Source organism: Phyllopteryx taeniolatus, chromosome 17 (genome assembly GCF_024500385.1).
Source record: "Phyllopteryx taeniolatus isolate TA_2022b chromosome 17, UOR_Ptae_1.2, whole genome shotgun sequence".
NCBI lineage: Eukaryota > Metazoa > Chordata > Actinopteri > Syngnathiformes > Syngnathidae > Phyllopteryx > Phyllopteryx taeniolatus.
In genome coordinates, this window is record NC_084518.1 from 21650997 (window position 1) to 21671410 (window position 20414).

General features: G+C 43.9%; 1 protein-coding gene across 6 annotated transcripts; it reads left to right on the forward strand.

Moving 5' to 3' along the window:
- The first annotated feature begins 1551 nt into the window (after nucleotides 1-1551).
- On the forward strand, nucleotides 1552-19201 carry LOC133467348 (protocadherin alpha-C2-like). 6 transcript variants are annotated; one of them, XM_061752114.1, is made up of 5 exons: nucleotides 1554-6881; nucleotides 9135-9193; nucleotides 11842-11927; nucleotides 13508-13625; nucleotides 15935-16073. In XM_061752114.1, the coding sequence occupies exons 1-4, from the start codon at nucleotides 4332-4334 to the stop codon at nucleotides 13582-13584; spliced, it is 2772 nt and encodes a 923-aa protein (XP_061608098.1). In that variant the 5' UTR covers nucleotides 1554-4331; the 3' UTR covers nucleotides 13585-13625; nucleotides 15935-16073. The 6 variants fall into 6 exon arrangements, 3 of the variants coding, with proteins under 3 accessions (XP_061608098.1, XP_061608096.1, XP_061608095.1); XR_009785200.1 differs by having other exon boundaries at nucleotides 1555-6881; nucleotides 12586-13625; nucleotides 15935-15956; XR_009785201.1 differs by lacking the exon at nucleotides 9135-9193 and having other exon boundaries at nucleotides 1552-6881.
- The last annotated feature ends 1213 nt before the right edge of the window (nucleotides 19202-20414 follow it).

A 20414-nucleotide genomic window follows, 5' to 3' on the forward strand; every position in this document is an offset into this window, starting at 1 on the left:
TTTTCTTTGATGCACACAATAATAACAATCAACTGCGGCTTTTAACATATCCTACGTGATATTGCTCTCAAGTTTATCAAACTTAGGGCTGCAGATGGCAACACCCCATTCAAGCCTTTGCACGGGGTTGGCATTTCAGCAGAAACCTGCTCTCTGGCGCCATCTGTCTGTAGCTTGAAACGCTGAGCGTGGAAAAGGGTCAGGGTGCTCGTGAGAGAGTCAAGCGGTCAAGAGAGTCTGGCTGCCACTTTCATGTTTCATGGAAACACTCGCTATGATTACACACGTCCAAAATTGAAGAATGGCAGATAAAGATTAGATATAATTATGATACCACTGCATGAACATAGTTACAACAATGCAAACTGCCATTTTGTTTTGCACATATTTCGACCTTTATCTGGCATTTAAAATGAAACAATAGTTTCTGGTAGGGCTGTATTGATAATGAAGTGCGCGGCAGGATTTGGACGTTTGACCCAATTGTACGAGATTGTCAGAAGAGCAGGGAGAATTGCTGGAACCCGTTAGCAATGGGGCCATGAGTCTTATTACCTAGAGCCTCCGTTTCCAACATGGCTGCAAGGGGACAGTGAAGACGAATGGAGTTCACTGCAGCCCTGTGAAGTGCAGCTCGGCCATAACTCGGATGGAGAGTTTTGGGGGGGGGGGGGGGGGGGGGGGGGTTTGTCTCTTCTTTTGTTTTGAGGAGGGTCTGTGTGACGAGATACGTCAGTGAGTGCGACGCTGCGGAAACAGATGAACAGATTGTCACTTCAATTTAGAGAAGCACACAAGGGGCAAGACAGGAATACAAACGTGTTAGTGCATCTGCAAAAAAAAAAATGTGAAACGGCAGACCTCCAAAGACAAACATCTGTCATGTCGCCTTTATCATACAACGCAATGGCTTGTTTGATGGGGAGAACGTTGCTGCAGATCAAAAAGAATTTCTATTGTAATTATTGGATTATTCAGAAATCCAAATCTATACGGGAATAAGGAAGAGGCGTCATATTCCCGAAGGAACAAGTGACGGAAGTAGTGCGTGTCGATCTTGCGGGAAAGTCTGACGATGGAGCACTGTGATAGAGCTAAGTGCAGCGCAGCTTGGACTCCATCTTGAGTGATGCCTGTGGCAGAGTATTAATATGTGTGTCTGCCCTTGCCAAGGGGTCAGTGCTGCATTATGATGTTGGCCGTTATTGCTTTTCTTTTTTCTTTTTTTTCCGTCTCAAATAGCCACATAAACACAAATTCCGATCCATCCAGGTGCAATCATTTGAATTCAATATTTTCGGAATGACCCAATTTTGGCCTTTGCAACGATAATGCTTGGTTTTTCCTAAACAGGAGCGTGCACAGACACTTTTGGGGGCCAGGTGTTCAAGTCAAAAAAGGGCACCCAACACCAAAATTTTTCTTACTATGAAGAAAAAGCAATAGTACATATTTCACTTTCACATATTTATTTCTGTTGACAAAATCAACACAGTCAATAAAAATAACTATCAACAAAGGAGGTGAAATGAAGCTAAAAGTCTGCACACCCCTCTTCAAATGCCAGGTTTTGGCGGCACCCAAATGTACCAAGACGAAGTTAATCATTTGAAAATGTTTTTTATCCACACTATTAGTTAACCTATAACATTTACAAAAAACATGAGAGGGAAAGTAAAAATAAACAATGGAGATAATGTGGTTGCCCAAGTGTAAACACCCTCTTCTAAGCGGGGATGTGGCTGTCAAACTTGCCACGATTTAAAGTGCCTCTGATCAACTCAAAATGAATTATATGTACAATTTTGTCAGACTCAAATAAATGCCCCTCAAATAATAATAATGTCAGTTCTATACTACTGCTAAATACGTGCACACAAATAAACACGCCATTGTATTGTTACTTCTGAGGTAAAAAAAAAATTCAATAAATAAAAGATTCTCACATACAGTATAGTTATCATTACAAAGGCAGAATGTGTGATTTTGTACATCACAATTTTGTGCAGATGTGACCAGCGACTGCAAGAAAAAAGTAAACTATAGATTTATTCGACACTGGCGCAATACCACGGCTTATAAGGCAGGGTTCCAGAAAAGAACATGTTAACAGTGCGACGTGGGAAATGTTCATCAGATTTAGGACAGTCATCACAACTGGCACTGCGACATGCAGCAAACAGCTGTTGTCATGGAAACGCAATGTTCTGATCTCATGCAACGGATCCCAACATGATTTCTATAAGCGGTATAGAGAACAAAACACCTTTGAACGGGGAAGAGGATTAAATAGGGAGCTATTTTAACAAGCATTAGAATGGTGGGAACATGGCTGCCGTTTTTAGATGAACACTGTCCTACTTCGAGTGGCATCTCCTCGCTGATGCTCTCATTGGGATGTTGCTGGAATGTACTGGCTCACACGTGCTTAGGATCCACTTCAACATTGTGCAGATCGCTTCCGAACAGCTTGAAATATACAGAAGTCTCCAATGAATTTACCGGCAGCACGTGACGCTTATTAGAGATGCCCCGTTCAAATCGACGAGCATGTCACACATCTCGAAATGAAGGCGAGAACTTCACTTACTAACTGGTGTGACTGTGCAATTTCATTTGAATGAATCTAATTGGGTGTGCAGGAACATGGACCCTGATTGCGCTCTCTCTTGTGGTCTCTTAAGGAAACTGTCCTTGGTGCTGAAAGGAATTATGCCTACCACTTCCCTTAAAGGGGGGCAAGGCAACCGATTGTAGTTTAAGTACACTATCACAACGTAATGAAATCCAGACGTAGTGAACTGCTTTGTATCATATCATACCTGTACGATATATTTGAAAGACAGCGCATACCACGGCAGCAAGTAAGCACGGTTTGCAGAAGATTGGAAAATGAACACTGCATTTCTCGTTCTTTGTCAATGCAGACGTTTCATGCAGGCCTTGTTTGGACCTTGCCTTACATAATCATTTTGCAGCCGAGCACCAGTGAAAGAAGCTCTGTCAAGTTAGGATGTAGCACAGATAGGCAACCCCATTCCCACCTGCAGTCTAACGCGTCGTGGGAACACGTTTCTTTGCACGGTGCGATATTCCGGTGTTCATTTGAATCCTTAATGATGTACCTGTTGTTGTTGTTGTTGTTGTTTGTAATCATCCGTACCGTGCGACTATAATGAGCTCCATCAATTGATAAGACTTTGAAATGCCGGATGATCACTTCGTGATGCAGGCAATAGGATGTTGTATTTTAACACGCACGCTGGCTAATTGGGCTGTTCGGGAAATGATTGTTCAGGCAGTCTGGGAATCCGTAAAAACCCTATCTGATGTTTCTCCCTGGCAAACGCACCAGAGGCAACGCGCTACTTCTGCTTTGTGGGGTCCACCACGGGCGCCTCCGATGCGATGATGTGACCTGACAGTCCGGGGCCTACCACTGACAGTGATCCATGCGGAGCGAAGGTTGTGATTGTCAGTGCAATGTCCAACCGGTCGTCGTGCGGTAGGCTGCACCGCAGAATGGCTACCGGCAAAATTAAGCATCCTCGCGACTTCCCATTCGTCACGCTAATGATGCTGGCACTGATCATTGCATTCGTGCCATTTGCATAACAGCGACCTTGCACGACACTATATGTGTAAGTAGGACATACATTATGGTCATTGGCATTGTATTTTATTTGATAGCAGCTTTGCTCATTGGTCGCGCGCGAGGCGAGGAAGCACCCGACATCGCATTGGCTCCTTGGGAGGAGAGAGATGGGTGGTGAGGGGGGAAGCCGGAGTCTGGGTGCGCGCAAGGGTGGGATGAAGCAATGCGAAGGTCAAGTCGTCGGTATTTATTGCGCTTTCGTTCCGCTTCGGGGTTTTTCAAAATAAATCCTACAGGCGGGGAATTCACCTCGCAAGGGACGTCAAGAAGTCACGTCGATGTTCACTGCGCGAGCTACAGAAGACGAGATCAGACTTCTGCCTCTTAGTCGACATCTAATTTAGGAGGGTTTCGTCGAGCAAGACCGGAGTATTTTTCTCCCTGTCGCGCAAATACGCCGTTTTATTTTGAAAGGGTACTAAGGGCCATTGTGGCTGCTTTTACAGATCTCGCAGCTCCCACACCCGTCAGCAGCGCGCACTGGCAACCCAAAAAAAAAAAAAAGGCATCACGGACAAAGGAATATGGGCGAGCTGGAGAGGATTTGCCACCGCCGGGTCCGACAATGGATGAGCGACTTGTCTTTCATTCAGCCGGAGTCCATTTAGCCCACCTTAATGAGGTGCTGGGACGCATGGTACTGGCGGAAGGCTGCGTTTAATCCTGTGAGTTTGCAATGGCTGTTGCGGGGACACGCAACCGGCTGGGGAGCAACGTGCCTTTTTATTATTTTGTCATATTCTCCTTGTTTTGTGGCCTTTCCGTCGGACAGTTGCGCTATTCTGTGACGGAAGAACTGGAAAACGGAGCGCTGGTCACCGATCTGGCGTATGACTTGGGGCTGGATATTCGAAAGCTGGCCAGCCGCAAAATCAAGGTAACCTCCAGCAGCAGCAGTAAACGCTACGTGATTGTCAACCCGAAAAATGGCAAAATGCTTGTTAACGAAAGGATCGACAGGGAGGCGCTGTGCGACGTATCCGGCAGCTGCCTCATCAATCTCGAGGTCCTCGTCGAAAATCCTACCGAGGTGCACCACGTTGTGCTGGAGATCGTGGATGTCAATGATAATGCGCCACAGTTCCCTCGGGATGAGTACCAAGTGGAGATCACAGAATCGGCATTGCCGGGGTCCCGGTATCCCATTGAAAATGCCCAGGATCCGGACATCGGGTCCAATTCGGTGCGTTTGTACCAGCTGAGCCCAAACGAGCATTTCGCGCTGGTATCCAACAAACCCTCCTTAAATACAAAGCACATCGAGCTGGTGCTCAAGAAGCCCCTGGATCGGGAGCAAACGCCTTACCACCAGTTAATTCTAAGTGCCGTCGACGGCGGGACACCGGAAAAAACCGGCACGGCGATCATCAACGTGCGAGTGTTGGACTCGAACGACAACGTTCCCATGTTCGACAGCTCTGTGTACAAGGTGAAACTGTCGGAGAATTCGCCCAAAAACACGCTGGTCATCAAACTGAATGCTACCGATCTGGATGAGGGCAAGAACGGAGAGGTTTACTACTCTTTTAGCAGCTACACTCCTGAGCGAGTGAGGCAGATGTTCGGCATGGACACGAACACAGGAGAAATACGAGTAAGCAGAAATGTTGACTACGAAGAGACCAACTCCTACGAGATGTACATCCAAGCGATGGACAAAGGCCCCGGGGCAGTGGCGGCACACTGCAAGGTGGTGGTAGAGGTGGTGGACGTGAACGACAACGTCCCTCAGATTGTGCTGTCGTCCCTGTCGAGCCCGGTGAGGGAGGACGCCCGCGCTGACACGGTGGTGGCCCTCATCAGCGTCACCGATCGCGACTCCGGCGCCAACAAGCAGGTGACTTTAGAGATCCCGGCAGGCCTTCCCTTCAAGATCAAATCATTCAGAAACTACTACACCCTGGTTACCTCAGCGTTCTTGGACCGCGAGACCACCGATGCCTACAACGTCACGCTGAGTGCCACGGACGGAGGAAGCCCCCCTCTTTCCTCTCAGAAGACCATCCGGGTCGACGTGGCCGATGTCAACGACAACCCACCGCGATTCGAGCAGACATCGTATACGGTCTACGTGACCGAGAACAACGCCCCCGGGGCCTCTTTGTGTACGGTGAAAGCTCAAGACGCCGACGTCAAGGAGAACGCTCGCATCACCTACACGGTGCTCAATGACAATAACCACGGCATCCCCGTCACGTCTTACGTGTCTGTGAAGGCCGACGCCGGGGAGGCCTATGCCCTGCGAGCCTTCGACTATGAGTCACTGAGAGAGTTTCACTTCCAGGTCAAAGCCCAAGACGGGGGCATTCCTCCGCTTAGTCGCGTCGCCACCGTCTACATCTACATCATGGATCAGAACGACCACGCGCCGCTCATCGTCAGCCCTCCGGGTAATGGCACACGCTCCTTGGAGACGGTTCAAAAGAACGCAGATCCCGGAGCTTTGGTGACCAAAGTGGTGGCGTACGATGCAGATGCCGGTCCAAACGCCTGGCTGGCGTACGTGCTGGAGACCGCTACGGACCTGGACTTGTTCAAGGTCCACGAACACACGGGTGAGATCAGGACCACTCGTAGGATCCTGGAGGACAACTCCACCTCGTTTGCTCTGACAGTCTTGGTGAAAGACCACGGGCAGCCTGCGCTCTCCTCCACTGCCACCATCAATGTGGCTGTCATGGAGGTGCCCCCCAAGGTTGTCCCGGACCCCAAAAGGATCATCAGACCCCACAGCACCCTGCTTTTCTCAAACGTGACGCTGTACTTGATTGTCGCTCTGAGCGCCACCACCTTTGTTTTCCTGGTCACCGTGGTGGTGCTGGCCATTGTCCGCTGCCACGCTTATTGCACGCAACCTGGATCCTGCTCCCCTTGCTGTGGCTCACAGAAACCCCCTCCAGATGGTGGGAACAGTAGTGTGAGTGCGGGTGGAGGAGGGGCCGCTGGTGGAGCTGCAGGGCAACCTAATAACAACGTGGTACTCCGGAGGGACCTTAAAGTCGAGCCTCACTACATTGAAGTGCGCGGGAACGGCTCGCTCACAAAGACCTACTGCTACAAGACCTGCTTGACGGCCACCTCCGGCAGTGACACCTTCATGTTCTACAACACAGGAAGGCCCATCAGTGGCACCTGGGGCAGCGGCGCTGACCGCTTCTTCACGAGCGGAAGCGGATTTGTACGCAGGCTGAGCATGCCGGATGCCTCACTTCAAATCTGCCCAGAGGTACGTCTTACACAGATACAGTTTCTATCGCTGCAAACTTCAAAGTACGTGCTCGACTGTAGGCCCAATGAAGGTTGAACCGTTTCTTACTGTTCTGAGCGATGACTTTCCCCATTTGAGACACATTTGTATTGCTTCCCTCCGGCATGGAAGCCAACAACTTCATTCTCTTTGGTTCACTTCGCCCCTCTCAGCCGGGCCCGGCTCAGCACTCACGCTGCATTAGCGTCACTCCTGATGCTTTTTCTACATCCCTGTGTGATTTCTGATGATTCAGAGATTTGTGTTTCCATTTGAGGTTGTCATCACATCCGCTCTCAGAGCGGGTCATGTCGTCTTTACAACAAGTGGGCTTGAACTACGTGTGCGTGCGTGCGTGTGTCTGAATGAGACTTAACGACTTTACATTTCGATTGGTCCAGTTGAGTGGCTCAGTCAAAGTTACTATAAGACTCGTTGTCAAGCTAAATGAAGATCAGGCCTTCTGGTTGGGCTAATTTGCACTAAGGATGCAACATGTAATTAGCAATCTAATAATGACGGCAACGGACAATGTTTGAGATTCTAATTTCATTGAAAACTTGAAATGAGGTTTGAAAAAAAGGATTCAACAAACAGTAAAGATGAGGTGCCGAGGCTCTGAGCTCAACCTCGACACATTCCAATGCAAAATCCAAGTACATAAGACCCACCGATTGTTGTTAAAAAACATAATAAGTATAATAAGTCATCGTGTAAATGCAGCCTTGCAGCATCGGGGGCTTCGCTCCATTGTCACAACTCGACTTCGGTGTTGCTATTTCGGCAGCTCGTCGTTATCACTTCCAATTAATGTTCTTTTTGTTGGGGTCATGAAGGTCTAGCGACAATTTTGCATGTTCAGCCTCAGCGCCCACAAGGAAAGTGAAGTGGGGCTATTTTTTCAGTTCAACTTCAACACAAAACCGTACCGTGCTGAACCAAACCACTTGAGGGAAAGGGGGCCTTAGTGACTGTACAACATAGCCACTAATTAAAGTCAATCAAATTCCACATGATGTTTCAATTTAGTGTATAATGCCTACACTAACAGTTTAAGTTTTGGACCAGTATGGAAGTTTAGGTATCTCATCTTCATGATGTTACAGTTCCTTTTCCTTGCCAATTGTGACATGTTGAGGAAATGTTTCACTGTTGCAAAGGATATTTGATTAACCAGCAGCCTCTGTTGCTCAGCCCTGCAAATTAGATTTAGTCAGAGACGCAGTGTCTACGAGCACCAAAATACTCCCCGATGATTTGTACTGATGCGCAATCTTTATCTGCGACGCTTGCTAGTGCCTGAGCAGTTGCAATGCGAAAACAAAATGTTCTTCAGGTCCAATGTTGCAACCTCACTTGATGACAACACATTCACAAAACAGTGCTACTAACCCGTGAAGAGTTGACCCAAAACGAGTCTAGCAGTGGCATTCAGTCATGCATGTAGTAGGCTGCAGTTACTCACATTGAAAAATTGGTATTCAAGGTCCAAACAAAATTAATGACCATGAATAAAGAAACTCATGACAATATATTCTTCACGGAACTTAAAGAGGCATAGCCATTGGGGGGGGGGGGGGGGGGGGGGGGGGGGGGGGGGGGATGTACTTGGCTCTTATGAAAGGCATGATTATTCCAAACTATTAAGCATTGTTTAATTGGAAAATGAAATATATCATACTTAAAAGGGGCCTTTGTAAACAACCTGTCTATTCCTCTACATTCTACAGTTGGAGAAAAAAAAAGGGTTTATGTCAACATTTACAGGACAACGTTCTCCCCTCGTAGCGTCTAGTTTGTGAGACGCACTTGTATCACATGTCGAAGCCCTCTCGTCAGACCAGAGGCAAAGGGTGTCGTTGCCGTGGCAATGATGGCTCTTGCTTATCGCTTTTATGGGCAGTAATTTACCACAATTCTGCCGGGAGCGTTCCATGCTCACAAACACCGAAGACCAGAAAGGGCCCGTCTCTCAAAAGCTCCATAAGTCAATCACTAACCCTATTTAGCAGATGTGTGCCTGCGGACATCAATATGTATTACCATGTGTGTGAATGTGTGTGCGCAGATCACATCCAGAGCAGGGATGTGTATCGTTATTAATTGATGAGGCTGTAGCCCGGCCTGGCTCCGCACTGGATGAGATTGAACTAAACTCTCTTTGGTGTTATCTCTCCCCCCCACCTCTCCCTCTCTCTCATCTGCTTTCCCACTCACCTCTTGCACGCTCAGCCAAAAGCCCCAAATGCTGACTGGCGATATTCTGCATCTTTGAGAGCTGGCGTGCAGAGGTAAGTAACTGTTTTGCAACTTTGACTCACCTGATACAGTATAAAAAGCAGCTTTACCCCCCTTTTTTTGTCATGTCATGTCATGTCACTTATGTTCTCGATTAATTTAAAAAAAAAGCTCATATTTAAGCAGCTTAGCTTGTTTACACATGTATGGCATCTCCCAGTAAACTCCAACATGACAACAAAAAGAGCCTAACAGAGCCTCAAATGCAATATGATACTGCAAACCAGCATCTGCTACTGTCAGGATCAAATAATTGACCCGCAGCATCTCTTTTAACCCAAAAGCACTCTTCCTCCTTGAAGGCATCTCTCATCAGTCTTCTCTGCAGTGTAACACAGAATGTAACGGCCAGTTACATTCTGAGCGTCGCATCCCCCAGTTCTAGTTCTTAAGCAGGAAGCATGAAGGACAAATGAGTTATGACCTTTGTCGGATTAGCTGATGCACGCGCACATCAGTTTCTGCACGTACAACTGCCCGGCGCCCACTGCTGTTTATTTATACACATTTTTCTTCTGGAGGTGTGAAGTTGTCAACATAGACAACAGGGGACATCGAGCACTCCGGTTATACTTGCTAATACGCTATATGGACACAATTATTTGGACACTTGACCATGACACCTAAAGAAATTGAAATTGAAACAATTTTAGTTGTTTAGCATGCTGAAGAGTTAAAATTATGGGAGAATTAAGAGGCATAGTCCAAGTTGAAATTGATGAAATAATTGATCACGTAATTGATAAGCTTATTACTGAGTGTTGTGTACAACAGATGTACTTGCATTGTATTTTTTTAAAATGATATATATATATATATATATTTTTTTTTTTTTTAATTTTTTTTTTGCTTCTCAACTGGAGCAAATCCCAAAACTAGATTAATTAAATACAAGTGTAAACAACAACAACCAAAAGAGTTGGGTAAAATATCTAAAAAAAAATACAACACTGCTACATGATTTAATAAGGCGGTTTTATTTGGAAATATTTTCAACAACAGCAAACTTGTTTCCAAGATTGTGGTTATGAGTTCATGTGAAGTCTGAATTTAGAACAGAACATTTCCCATCTTTGTCTGAATAATAATAATAATTTCCATGGAAGCATGCATCTCATTAGCAACCGAGCAAAGCATTTTCAATACAATTCAAGTTGTTTTCATCCATGTCTTACCCTTGCAGTTTGAATAATCAGGTTACAAAAAGAGGCAAAAATGTATAGAACGAAATGCTCCGCGAATGTGATATGAGGACAGCTGGAACTTCAGACTAATTAGTTTTTGTTTTTTCCCTCCACACGCCTCTCTTCTCTACGGAATTTTCATAATTTCACGCTAACAATGCTGACTGCTCTTTTGCGCACTCCTCTGCTCCGTCCAAGTTTGCTTTAATTGGAAATGAGTGTTAATTTCTATGGCGTGGAAGTATCCTCATGTGCATCATGTCATCAGTGACTGTAACATGATGTGGATTAACAGAAACCATCACTGCAATTTGCCGCCACCACCTCAAAAATGTCGTAGCCTGTAATGTTCATGGACACAGCAGACGCTCTCATTAACACTTCACCCCAAAACAGGCATACTGTAATCTTCTACTCTTTACACATTTTGCATGGAGCACCAAATTGACTGACCCTCATTCTTGGAATAATCAGTAGGAGCGGAAAAAGACAGCAGACTTGTTGGTGCCAATACCCTGACACATTAAAGTAGCATTTTAGCAAGTAAAACATAACATTCACACTCCGTGAACATAGCCGTCTTGTATTCTTGCCACAGCCGTCCCCGACATAAGTGTCGTGCGTAAGACATTCTGGATACACTGCATTGCAGAGGGCCCTGCCAGAGAATGTCCACCTATCCGAAAAGCTAACTTTGCTCTAATTGTGGCGGTATGGAGGGGGAAATGTCAGCCAGCGTTTGAAGCTCCATGTAGGCCGGAAGATATTATGTACGTGTGGTTTTGCAGGAACACAAGTCCTTTTTTTCCCTTTTGATGTCACTGTAAGAATCATAATCACAAACTGCAGCGTGATTATCATGCTGGATCTTTTCATTTCAACAGTGCCTCCTTCCAATATTTGCAGCCAATCCACTGGATAAACACTGAAGTGGAGATGCTAATGTAGCTAACAGCTGACACGGCGATGCTAATGTACCAGGTGTTTCGCTACTAGAAAGCTGTCACTGCGAAGCAGGCGCATTAGCAGAATCATATTTCATGAAAAGAAACGCAAGGCGCGCCATCACTACTGAGTTATCCTTGTTGTGTCCCAGCAGCTGGCACATGTGGTAACGTACAAAGGCATTTGGCCTTTTCAGTTGTCACACCAGGATATTTATCGGGAACGATACGCATAAACCCCTTGAAAAATGCACCTAAAACCTCATTGCAACTAATAAGAATCAAACTGACTTCTTGATTCATGAAATAATGCTCTTCCTAGATTTGATGTTCTAATTTTTGCTGTGAAAAAATATTTGACACTTTGCGAACAGTACTGTACTATTACGGACAGGAGATAATAATATGATGTGCATCCAATGGACACTTCCTGGTTGACATGAATGATCGAGATTGTAAAATGTAATAGCAATGAATAAATATGTCTCTCACTTAATGTGTTGTGCTTTTCAGTTCAGTCCACATGGAGCAGGCCTCTGTGGTGCAGGGAGCCCAGGGCATGCTGGTCCAGAACTGGCCTACTGTGTCCAGTGCTGCAGGTGAGAGAGAGAATCTTGCAGTTCAAGTGTGAAAAGGGAAATTGTGCAGAGTCATGACAGGAAACAAAATACGAGTACTTTCTCATGACTAAAGCTCAACTGAAACTGAAATGGAATAAATCTTAAGTCATTTCTTGCTGCAGTAATGCCGCAACTGAACTCTGAAACGTAAATTGATCGCGAAAGTTGATGAATTGAAAAGAAAGATGCAATTGGGTGCAACATCTTCATCGAATCCGTGCTTTATATACTCTAATAGACTTCTTTTGCATGGCAAACGCTCCCAAATAACTGAGGTCTATGGCATTTGTAAATTCATGTCTTTTCTAATGGTTTTAGTCTCAACTTACTCCGTACACATTTGCATAAAAAAAACAATTGCTTGACGTTAATTGAATCTGTTTTGATGCTAAAAATGCTTCTGTAACCTGCACTATAAAGGATTTCTCTTCCATTCATTCTGCTGGTGGAAGTGTTGTATTTAATAGGCCAGTGGAATTCATGTGTCATATTTTAAGACTGCTTATTAAAATTAGTACTTGTCCTAAAAAAAGAAAGTAGGTTGTGTGGGCGGGGGCTCTTGTCGTAAAATGGTGTGAATTATCCAAAAATACCCTGTTCAAATCTTGATTACATTGACCATAAATGCTATTTTCAGAGCCAAGCTGAGCATCCAAAAACCTGCGAGACTTGTTGAGAAACACACATCAACAACTGCTGCATGGAGATTCGCAAACTGAAACAGATGTTTTTTGTTTACTCTCGCTTCCCCCCCTTTTAAAGCAAATAGGAAATGATTCGAACTGTGTGAGTTGTAACGTTGAACATCTGTGGCAACACAAGCAATATAAATAGTGCTGCCCTCAAACATGTCCTTTGCTTCCTTATTTGCACACACTGGCTCAGCGCTAATGACTGAGAAACAGCTTTTGTTGACTGAAAAGAGCATTTTTGAGGTTGTTATTGGGCACACCGTGATCTGTTTCGCTCGTTCCTTCACCCTATTACACATGGATTTTGAAATCTGCTTCCCTTGGCCATGCAAATCCTCAAATATTGTCTTCAGGAAGAGGGCGCCGTTTGCGTAGCAGGAGTTCATTGTTGCATGAGGAGACTATTTTGTTAGCGGTGGTTCAGTGCGGAGGCATATTCATGCACCCACTTGCACGTTGATCCTTTTTAATATGCATCAAAAGGCAAACCTTTTTTTTTTTTTACAGAAAGTCTGCAGTGAATTGGTATCGTGATGTATTTTAATTACAGCACCCTCAAAATTATGTTGATGTAAGCAGCCCAGTGGCCCAAAATAGCAGACATTTGTCTAATGCCATGAAGAGCGATGACAAAAGCTATTTATTATCAGTCATAAGAGACTGCAGTGAAAAAAGCAGGCCGCTTAATATGAAAAGTAATTTAGGAGAGGAAGCGCAAAGAGAGGTACAAAAGAAGGGGGTGAGGGTGGGATGGAGAATGAGAAAGGTTAAGAGGATTGGCAAGTTCCTGCAGTCGTGTTGTTGCTAGGGAACACCATGTGACTTGTTGCCTGGCAACACTGTCTAACGGAGAGATTGCTGCAGCAGCCGCACCCTCCATCAGCAGGGAGTGGGTGAAGGCTGTTCCCATGGCAACCAGCCATACCGCTGAATGGAAGAATTAAAGACCAAAAGGAGGAGGATGGAGCGAGAGTGGAGTGACAAGGTATGCTAGAAAGAGGGAATATTGTCTTGTGGAGGTAATGCAGAATATGCATCTCGTGTGACACATATATTCCCACAATCATTACCACACGCATGTTGCAAACCATCCGAGGTTTCTTTCGAGCCAAAATGGAAACCAAAAGCCAATTGAAAATGGAGGACATCAGGTTACAATATACGAGGCTCCGATTGACCACTGGTCAACATCAGGTGTCATGGCTGCAGCTACTCCTTAATCTGTTTCGGATGTACATTTTTCTGTGAAATATAGGCGAGCATGAACAATTACACACACCTTTACAAATACCCGCTTTCACACACACACACACACACACACCGAAATATCTCTTATTTATTTATACCTGCGCCTGGATTCTGATGAGATTTGTCACAGCCGCCACTCGGAGCGCAAAGATGTCTCCAAACACTTCGACAACATGCACTCGATGAAATTCAGCCACCCGACGTTTTGCCTCGGCTGGTCAAGCGTTAGAATTTAAATTGCTGCAGCGGACACAGCAGAGGAAAATTGCTGACATAGCTGCAGGAAGAGAAGAATTACAGTATTATGTGACTAAAAATCCTGTTAACGATAATCTTACAAAGCAGCACAGTAGTGGGTTATTATTTAAGTATTGTCCCTAAAAATATATTCAACCATTTGATAACAGGATCAAAAAAGAGATGCAGATATTTTTGAATGCATTTATTTGTGTATCTCTGTCATGAAAGTGTCATACACTTTTGTAGAAGACACTTTTTTTTTTTTTTACTTTTTGTGAAATGTTCTACTAAATTCCTCAACAATATTTTACCAACTTGCTGTCATTCAATCTTTTAAGCATTCGTCTTCATGGGGACAGCATTTCCCTCTCCCTTGGCTGTTGAAAGCAGTTGGACAAGACCGACAGTGTTTAAAATGCTAGCCTCTTCCGTGGATGAATAGCTGGATTAAATGCATACCACCAAATGTCATAATCCTTCAAAAAGAGAGCGGCATTACAGTATTATGGGATTTACTCGACTAATGGTGAGATAAAATCATCTAATCTGACACTGATGTATCATTAAGCATGCTCATTTACAAGGAGTAATTAACTTACTTGCTCTTCTTTTGAGCACATTGTTGGAAATAAATGTAAATACACATACTGTATCATTCTTTCTCTTCAGTAGGTTTAGTTTGAGTTTATAAGCAGTTTTGTTTCTTGTTATCGTGGTAAAGTACTACACTGAAAATCCTATTTTCGTTTGTAAAATGTAAATGAAAAGCAATTCTCATGGACTTGTTTTCTTCTCATGTCGCTGTCACAAGGTTTCTTTTCGCGACACTTCCTGTTTCATCGTAAATATCAGAAAAAAATGTTCGCGTCAAATTGGTGTGCATTGTTAGGATGCTTTTTGTGACAATGTTTGGACTGGTCAACGATGCCAAGTTGTCTCGTGTGGCGGCCGCTGGTACGAGTGCACGCATGTAATTGACTTGATGAACTACAGGCCTAGATTGGTACCAGACTACGTGTAACGGCGTACTTCCCCGAGGGAGAGTAGTTGAAACCATTTCAGCATTCCAGTAATGTCATAAATAGCCTGCAAAGAAAAATCCAAAAGAATCTTTTTGGCAAGGGCCTTTTTGAGCTTAATAAAATACTGCGGGAAAGTAGGTCAGAGCAGAGAGAGAACTGGTGTGGGCCTGAGAGCACCGTGTCTGCAATGTCGCCCCCCCCCCACACCCACCCACATCTTCCTTACCGTTTCGCTTCTAGCTGTCTACATCTCGCTGGATCTCATCTAACATTCCCTTTCCTTTTTCATTTGTGCATTTGTAACCTTTTGACCTCACTATCTTATGTCCGCCGTGCATAATTGCATGTGTTTCTATTTAATCTTTATCCGATCATCCCTGTTCAGAGCGAGATGTGATATTCGATACAATCATTGGCACACAAACTTCCAAACAAAAGTGCTGGTGTGTTTTTTTGTTGTTTTTTTTTTGAAGTGGCGGCTGTTGGAGAATTCCAAATTCCGAAACAATTTTTGTTGTTGTTGTATGTCACACATTTCTATGGCTCAGTCACGAGTTCCTGTCGGCCATTTGCCAGTCGCTCCGACTAGGCTGTTTCAATGACAAGCTAGGGCTGATGGTTGCTGACATTAACAGGAAGTCAGACAATTCTCTCTCTCGGTGCTGAAGACTCTAAATTACCACATTTCTATTTGTGCCTTGTGATGGACCGGTGACATCTCGCGATGATTATGATAGCGAAAGTGCAGCTGATTTGACAAGTTGTATTTTTTCTATCTGTGTAGATGGAGAGGGCGGCGGCGAGCTCTCCCCTCCGGTCGGCGCCGGCGTCAACAGCAACAGCTGGCACTTCCGATACGGAGCCGGACAGAGCTATTGCCCGCCGCAGGGCCTGAAGCCTGGCGGGATTCCTCCCGAAGCCTTCATCATCCCCGGATCCCCGGCCATCATTTCTATCCGCCATGACGCCGACCCTGTTGACAATAAAGGGGACTTCATAAGCTTCGGCAAGAAGGAGGAAGCCAAGAAGAAGAAAAAGAAGAAGAAGGATAAGAAGGAAAAGAAGGAGAAAGGAGAGGAAGAATAAAGAGGGGTGAATTGAAGCTATTGAGATGCCATTCTGATTACAGAGCCAGAAAACAAGCCAAATCGATCTCGGTAGAGGGGAGTCTCTTTGCACCACATGCACAACAGTACATATACTATATTTACATTGTACAGTTGCCAATCCCTGGCTCTCCGCACATCGCAAACGTGCTTAAGAAATGCTCGCTCTCTCCCACGGCTCATTTGGCCTTCAACTTTGACCCGGAGAAAATAATTCCATTCAAATGTACGTCCGAAAGGAATTTGACAGGATTGGTGTAACCTGCGAATTTCCTCACTCCCACGTTTGTATAACGGAAACTAAAATGACCCCCCCCCCCCAAAAAAAAAGAAAGAAAAGAAAAGGGATTTGTATTCAACTATTGTCAGCAAAGGATGCCTGTGCTGGCACCTTAGAAATAATGCACCCCGCCTTCTCATACTGTCTCACCGAGCGAGGCATGAAGTGAAAGCCAAACTGAAAAATATGACTTTGTCTTGTCAGTATTAAGTGAACGTTGTAGAAATTCAGCGAATGTGGTCTTTTCCATTTCAACAAAAAAAGTCATGTAAACATGAAAAAGAAACAACTGATATGCAGAAAGTGAGATTCTCACCTTAAGAGTAAAAAGTGACCGAGACAAGAACATCAACAAAGTTCAAATGCAGCAATCTGTCAGTATAACAGAGCACATTGCCAAGGTTAAGCAGGACCTACCGTCCGGGTTGCAACAACTCAATGAACTTTGTTCCCGGGTCAACGTCACAACTTGTTTGAAATGTACTACATTTGACTGTACTGTGAGATATTTATTAAGGGGCATTCTAAGGCTCTTGCTCGTTTTAGCATTAGAACGTTAAAGAAGAAGAGCCAACCAGGCAACCAGAATCAGTCTGCTACACTGTAAAGAAATTGGATTCATGGTTTGTCAATAGTACATCGCCCAACATAGGATAAGACCGTAATATAGGCTTTTTTATTTTTTCTTAACCCGTCCGCAACAAATCACAACGCTGCTGAGCATTTTCTAAAGTTCCCCATTGGGATATTTCTTAATTTCAAATGGAGTCCATCAGGCATTTGCCAAGTTCCAGTTTGGTTTTGGTCAAACTCAACATTGGTTGATGTAAGAAAAAGGATGACAAAGGAAATTTGTCCACTAGTTATTTCGAAATGCAGTATAATGTAAATTCCCCCAAATAATAATAATCTTAAATGTTGGTGAGTGCAATTATGCGACTCGGCATCATTTGCATCAGCTATCGGCTTCCCTATTATGTTGTTGCCTCTTGTCGTCTGTTGACAAAATGTGCAGCTGATGCAACCGCCCCCTGACCTTTGCCACTCTCCGTGCAATGCGGCACAACTCCAACGGGGTCATCTTAATCCAGTTGCGCACCGTCATACTCAATCCGAGAAACACATTATTATCGTAAACACCGACTCCCCGATATAAACGTTCCGACAATGTTTTTTTCTTCTCAGTGCTGCATATGCAACCTGCAAAAACCGGGAATATGCACCCTGTTCTTGAAGCTCCAAGTCCGAGGGTCAATGGCATTCTTAATGACGAGAGTATTATTAGCCTGATCCCTCTTCTTCTGTCTTTGAATGTTAAGTAGATGTTCTTCAAGCTCATCGCCACCGCTTCGACTGCTTCAGTGCTTGTAGGACGTGCTTGCCCGCTGCTTGTTTCCTCGCTCCCTTCTCCCGTCCACCCGAATCGACATAGTCGGGATTAACATCTGTAAAGTCATTCCCCTTTAAATGGACTGTGCGCTCATGTCATGTCATGTCTTTGCATATTCATAAGCAGAGGACACTGTGCTACCTATTGTCAAATGTCAAATCAATTGACATCTGAACATCCGAATAGTTGGAAGTTGGAAGGCATTTACCATTAGCACCAACAAGAGTTTGAACATTAATGTTGACTAGGGTGCAGTCGATTGAAGTGAGTCCACATGCAAAATACTTATTTTGCATTTGCTTGATAACGGCAAATACGCAGTAGGGTTTTTTTTTTTTAGCTGTTTTGCTAGTGTATAAAACATTTCTAAAAAGATGAACTTTATTTTGCCCTTACTGAAGGAACCTGGGTCTAGCATGGAAGAAAACGTGTAGTTTGAGCTGAAGGCAATGCAACTGGGAGTCTCCCATGTGTGTCGCCGTTGCTTTTCCGGAAAGCTCCTATTTCCAGTCACAGCTGTAGGTGCTGCTGTCACGCTCCAAACCAACCATGCTCACGTTCCCTTGGCCCGCCCGCCCGTCCGTCAGGTGTACTTCTGTGCTCTCAGATCACCAAGTGTTTGCATGTTATAAGCAAAAGGAAACAGATATTATCAAAATACTATATATACTTATACCTTTTTTTTTTTTCACTGGGAAGTGTGTATTGGAAACCACAAACCTGAATACACATCCATGCACACACAATACAAACAGTAAAGCAATTTGTGGCAAAACCTAAAACGATCACATTTTTTAATCCTGTAAAAATAGCATTGGATCATCTACACAGTATATACATGATCCCATTGTGTTATGCTATGAAATGCCTTTTTTTTTTTTTTTTGCATACGGTTTTCATTGGTAAGAAAATGGACCCTTACTTGTGTTAACCTTTGAAATGATCAAACAAACACTGTTGTGAACTCATGCGCACACCCTCCATGGTTATTCCTTGCTTAATGAAGACAAAAGGTTGAAAAAACAAAAAAGAGATAAAATGAAAAAAAAAAAATGTGATGTATTCTCTGCTCGTGTATAGTGAATATTTGTCGGTCACCGGGTGTGACGGTGGGTGGCACATGCTAGTTGACTGTGACAGTGCAAATCTGTTCATAAACTTATTTTGTACACCTGCTTATTGTTAAGGTGATAATAGTGGTTTTAATGAGTTCATCAACCTGGTATTGTGTTTTGTTAATAAGTCACAAATAAAGTTTTTCTTAAATATCTCAAACTTTGTTTGGATTCTCTCCTCTGTCCAGTTTATAATTAGATCATGCAACGGGACAACCGTTCCCATTTTTCAGGGATGCCTTCTACTTTAGGGTGGCGATCCAATGAGTGGCAAAATGTTTGTAGGGTGTTAGTGACAAGGCACGACATGAAGCTCCTGAACTCATTTCAACATAGTTCCTGTGCCCCCAAGAGACTCAAAGAAGGCGCCAAAGCAATACTTTTAGGGCTTTGGCGAGCACAAAAACAGCAAATACGTGCGTTTTCAGGGAATAGCGGAATATAGGTTCCCCCACAAAAATGAGCGAGTTGGTAAATTTGTAAATATGCGGAATACAAATATGTCTTGAGTAATTTCCACTGACATGCATTCATTTATTTTGTGTAAAGTCATTCCAGCTATTAAACATAAACATTTTGTTTTTTTCTTGCAGTGACATTTCCATAATATCGATATTATACACCGGTATAGGATTCATTTTAGACCCAAATATTTCAGACATCCAGTAAATCATATGACATCCACCCCATGTATAACAATAAGCCATATCAAGCATTTGAAAGGTACGGCGTTCAAATGAAGCATCAAACTGGTGGCTATTCAAGGAGGCTGCCGCTAATCCTGCCCTCCATTTGCACAATTAGGAGCTTTCATACTCACTGCTGTCTGTGAGGGGGAGTCTGCTACAGTACAGTATTTCTATTGTGTGTTGTGGGCGCCATCTGTATGTAGACTGAAGAACATTTCCACCTTCCTTTTGTTGCTTTGTTCTACTCTATCTTTCCTACAATGCTGACATCTGCCGGTGTGAATAAGTGCACTATATGATTGGTATTTTGGTACCCATATTCTTAGAGCAGAAGCATACTCCTTCACAAATCTTCGAATAAAGTTGTGGGCTGCAAACAAAAGAAAAATAGTTAATAGTTTATCCTGCCAGTAGTGCAAAAAAAGAAAACAAAATAAAGCGCACAATATCATGTTGATAACATCTAATATGAGCTTCTACACACTGTATGGCAAATTAAAGAGGAACAATATTTGATGACTCGCATTTGTGCTTATACATGTGTGTCGTTTTTGCTGACTACTGAATTCTGATTTATTTCTTCATTAAAAATGGTTTGAAAGAGCTTGGTATTTGGACAGGCAACAGCGACAAGAATTGTGTGAGACCTGATGATATATATATATATATATATATATATATCAA

Coding starts and splice junctions, on each gene's coding strand:
- LOC133467348 (XM_061752111.1), top strand. CDS start 4,332: ATGGCTGTTGCGGGGACACGCAACCGGCTGGGGAGCAACGTGCCTTTT. Junction 6,882..9,134: donor CACTTCAAATCTGCCCAGAG/GTACGTCTTACA, acceptor TTGCACGCTCAG/CCAAAAGCCCCAAATGCTGA. Junction 9,194..11,841: donor TTGAGAGCTGGCGTGCAGAG/GTAAGTAACTGT, acceptor TGTGCTTTTCAG/TTCAGTCCACATGGAGCAGG.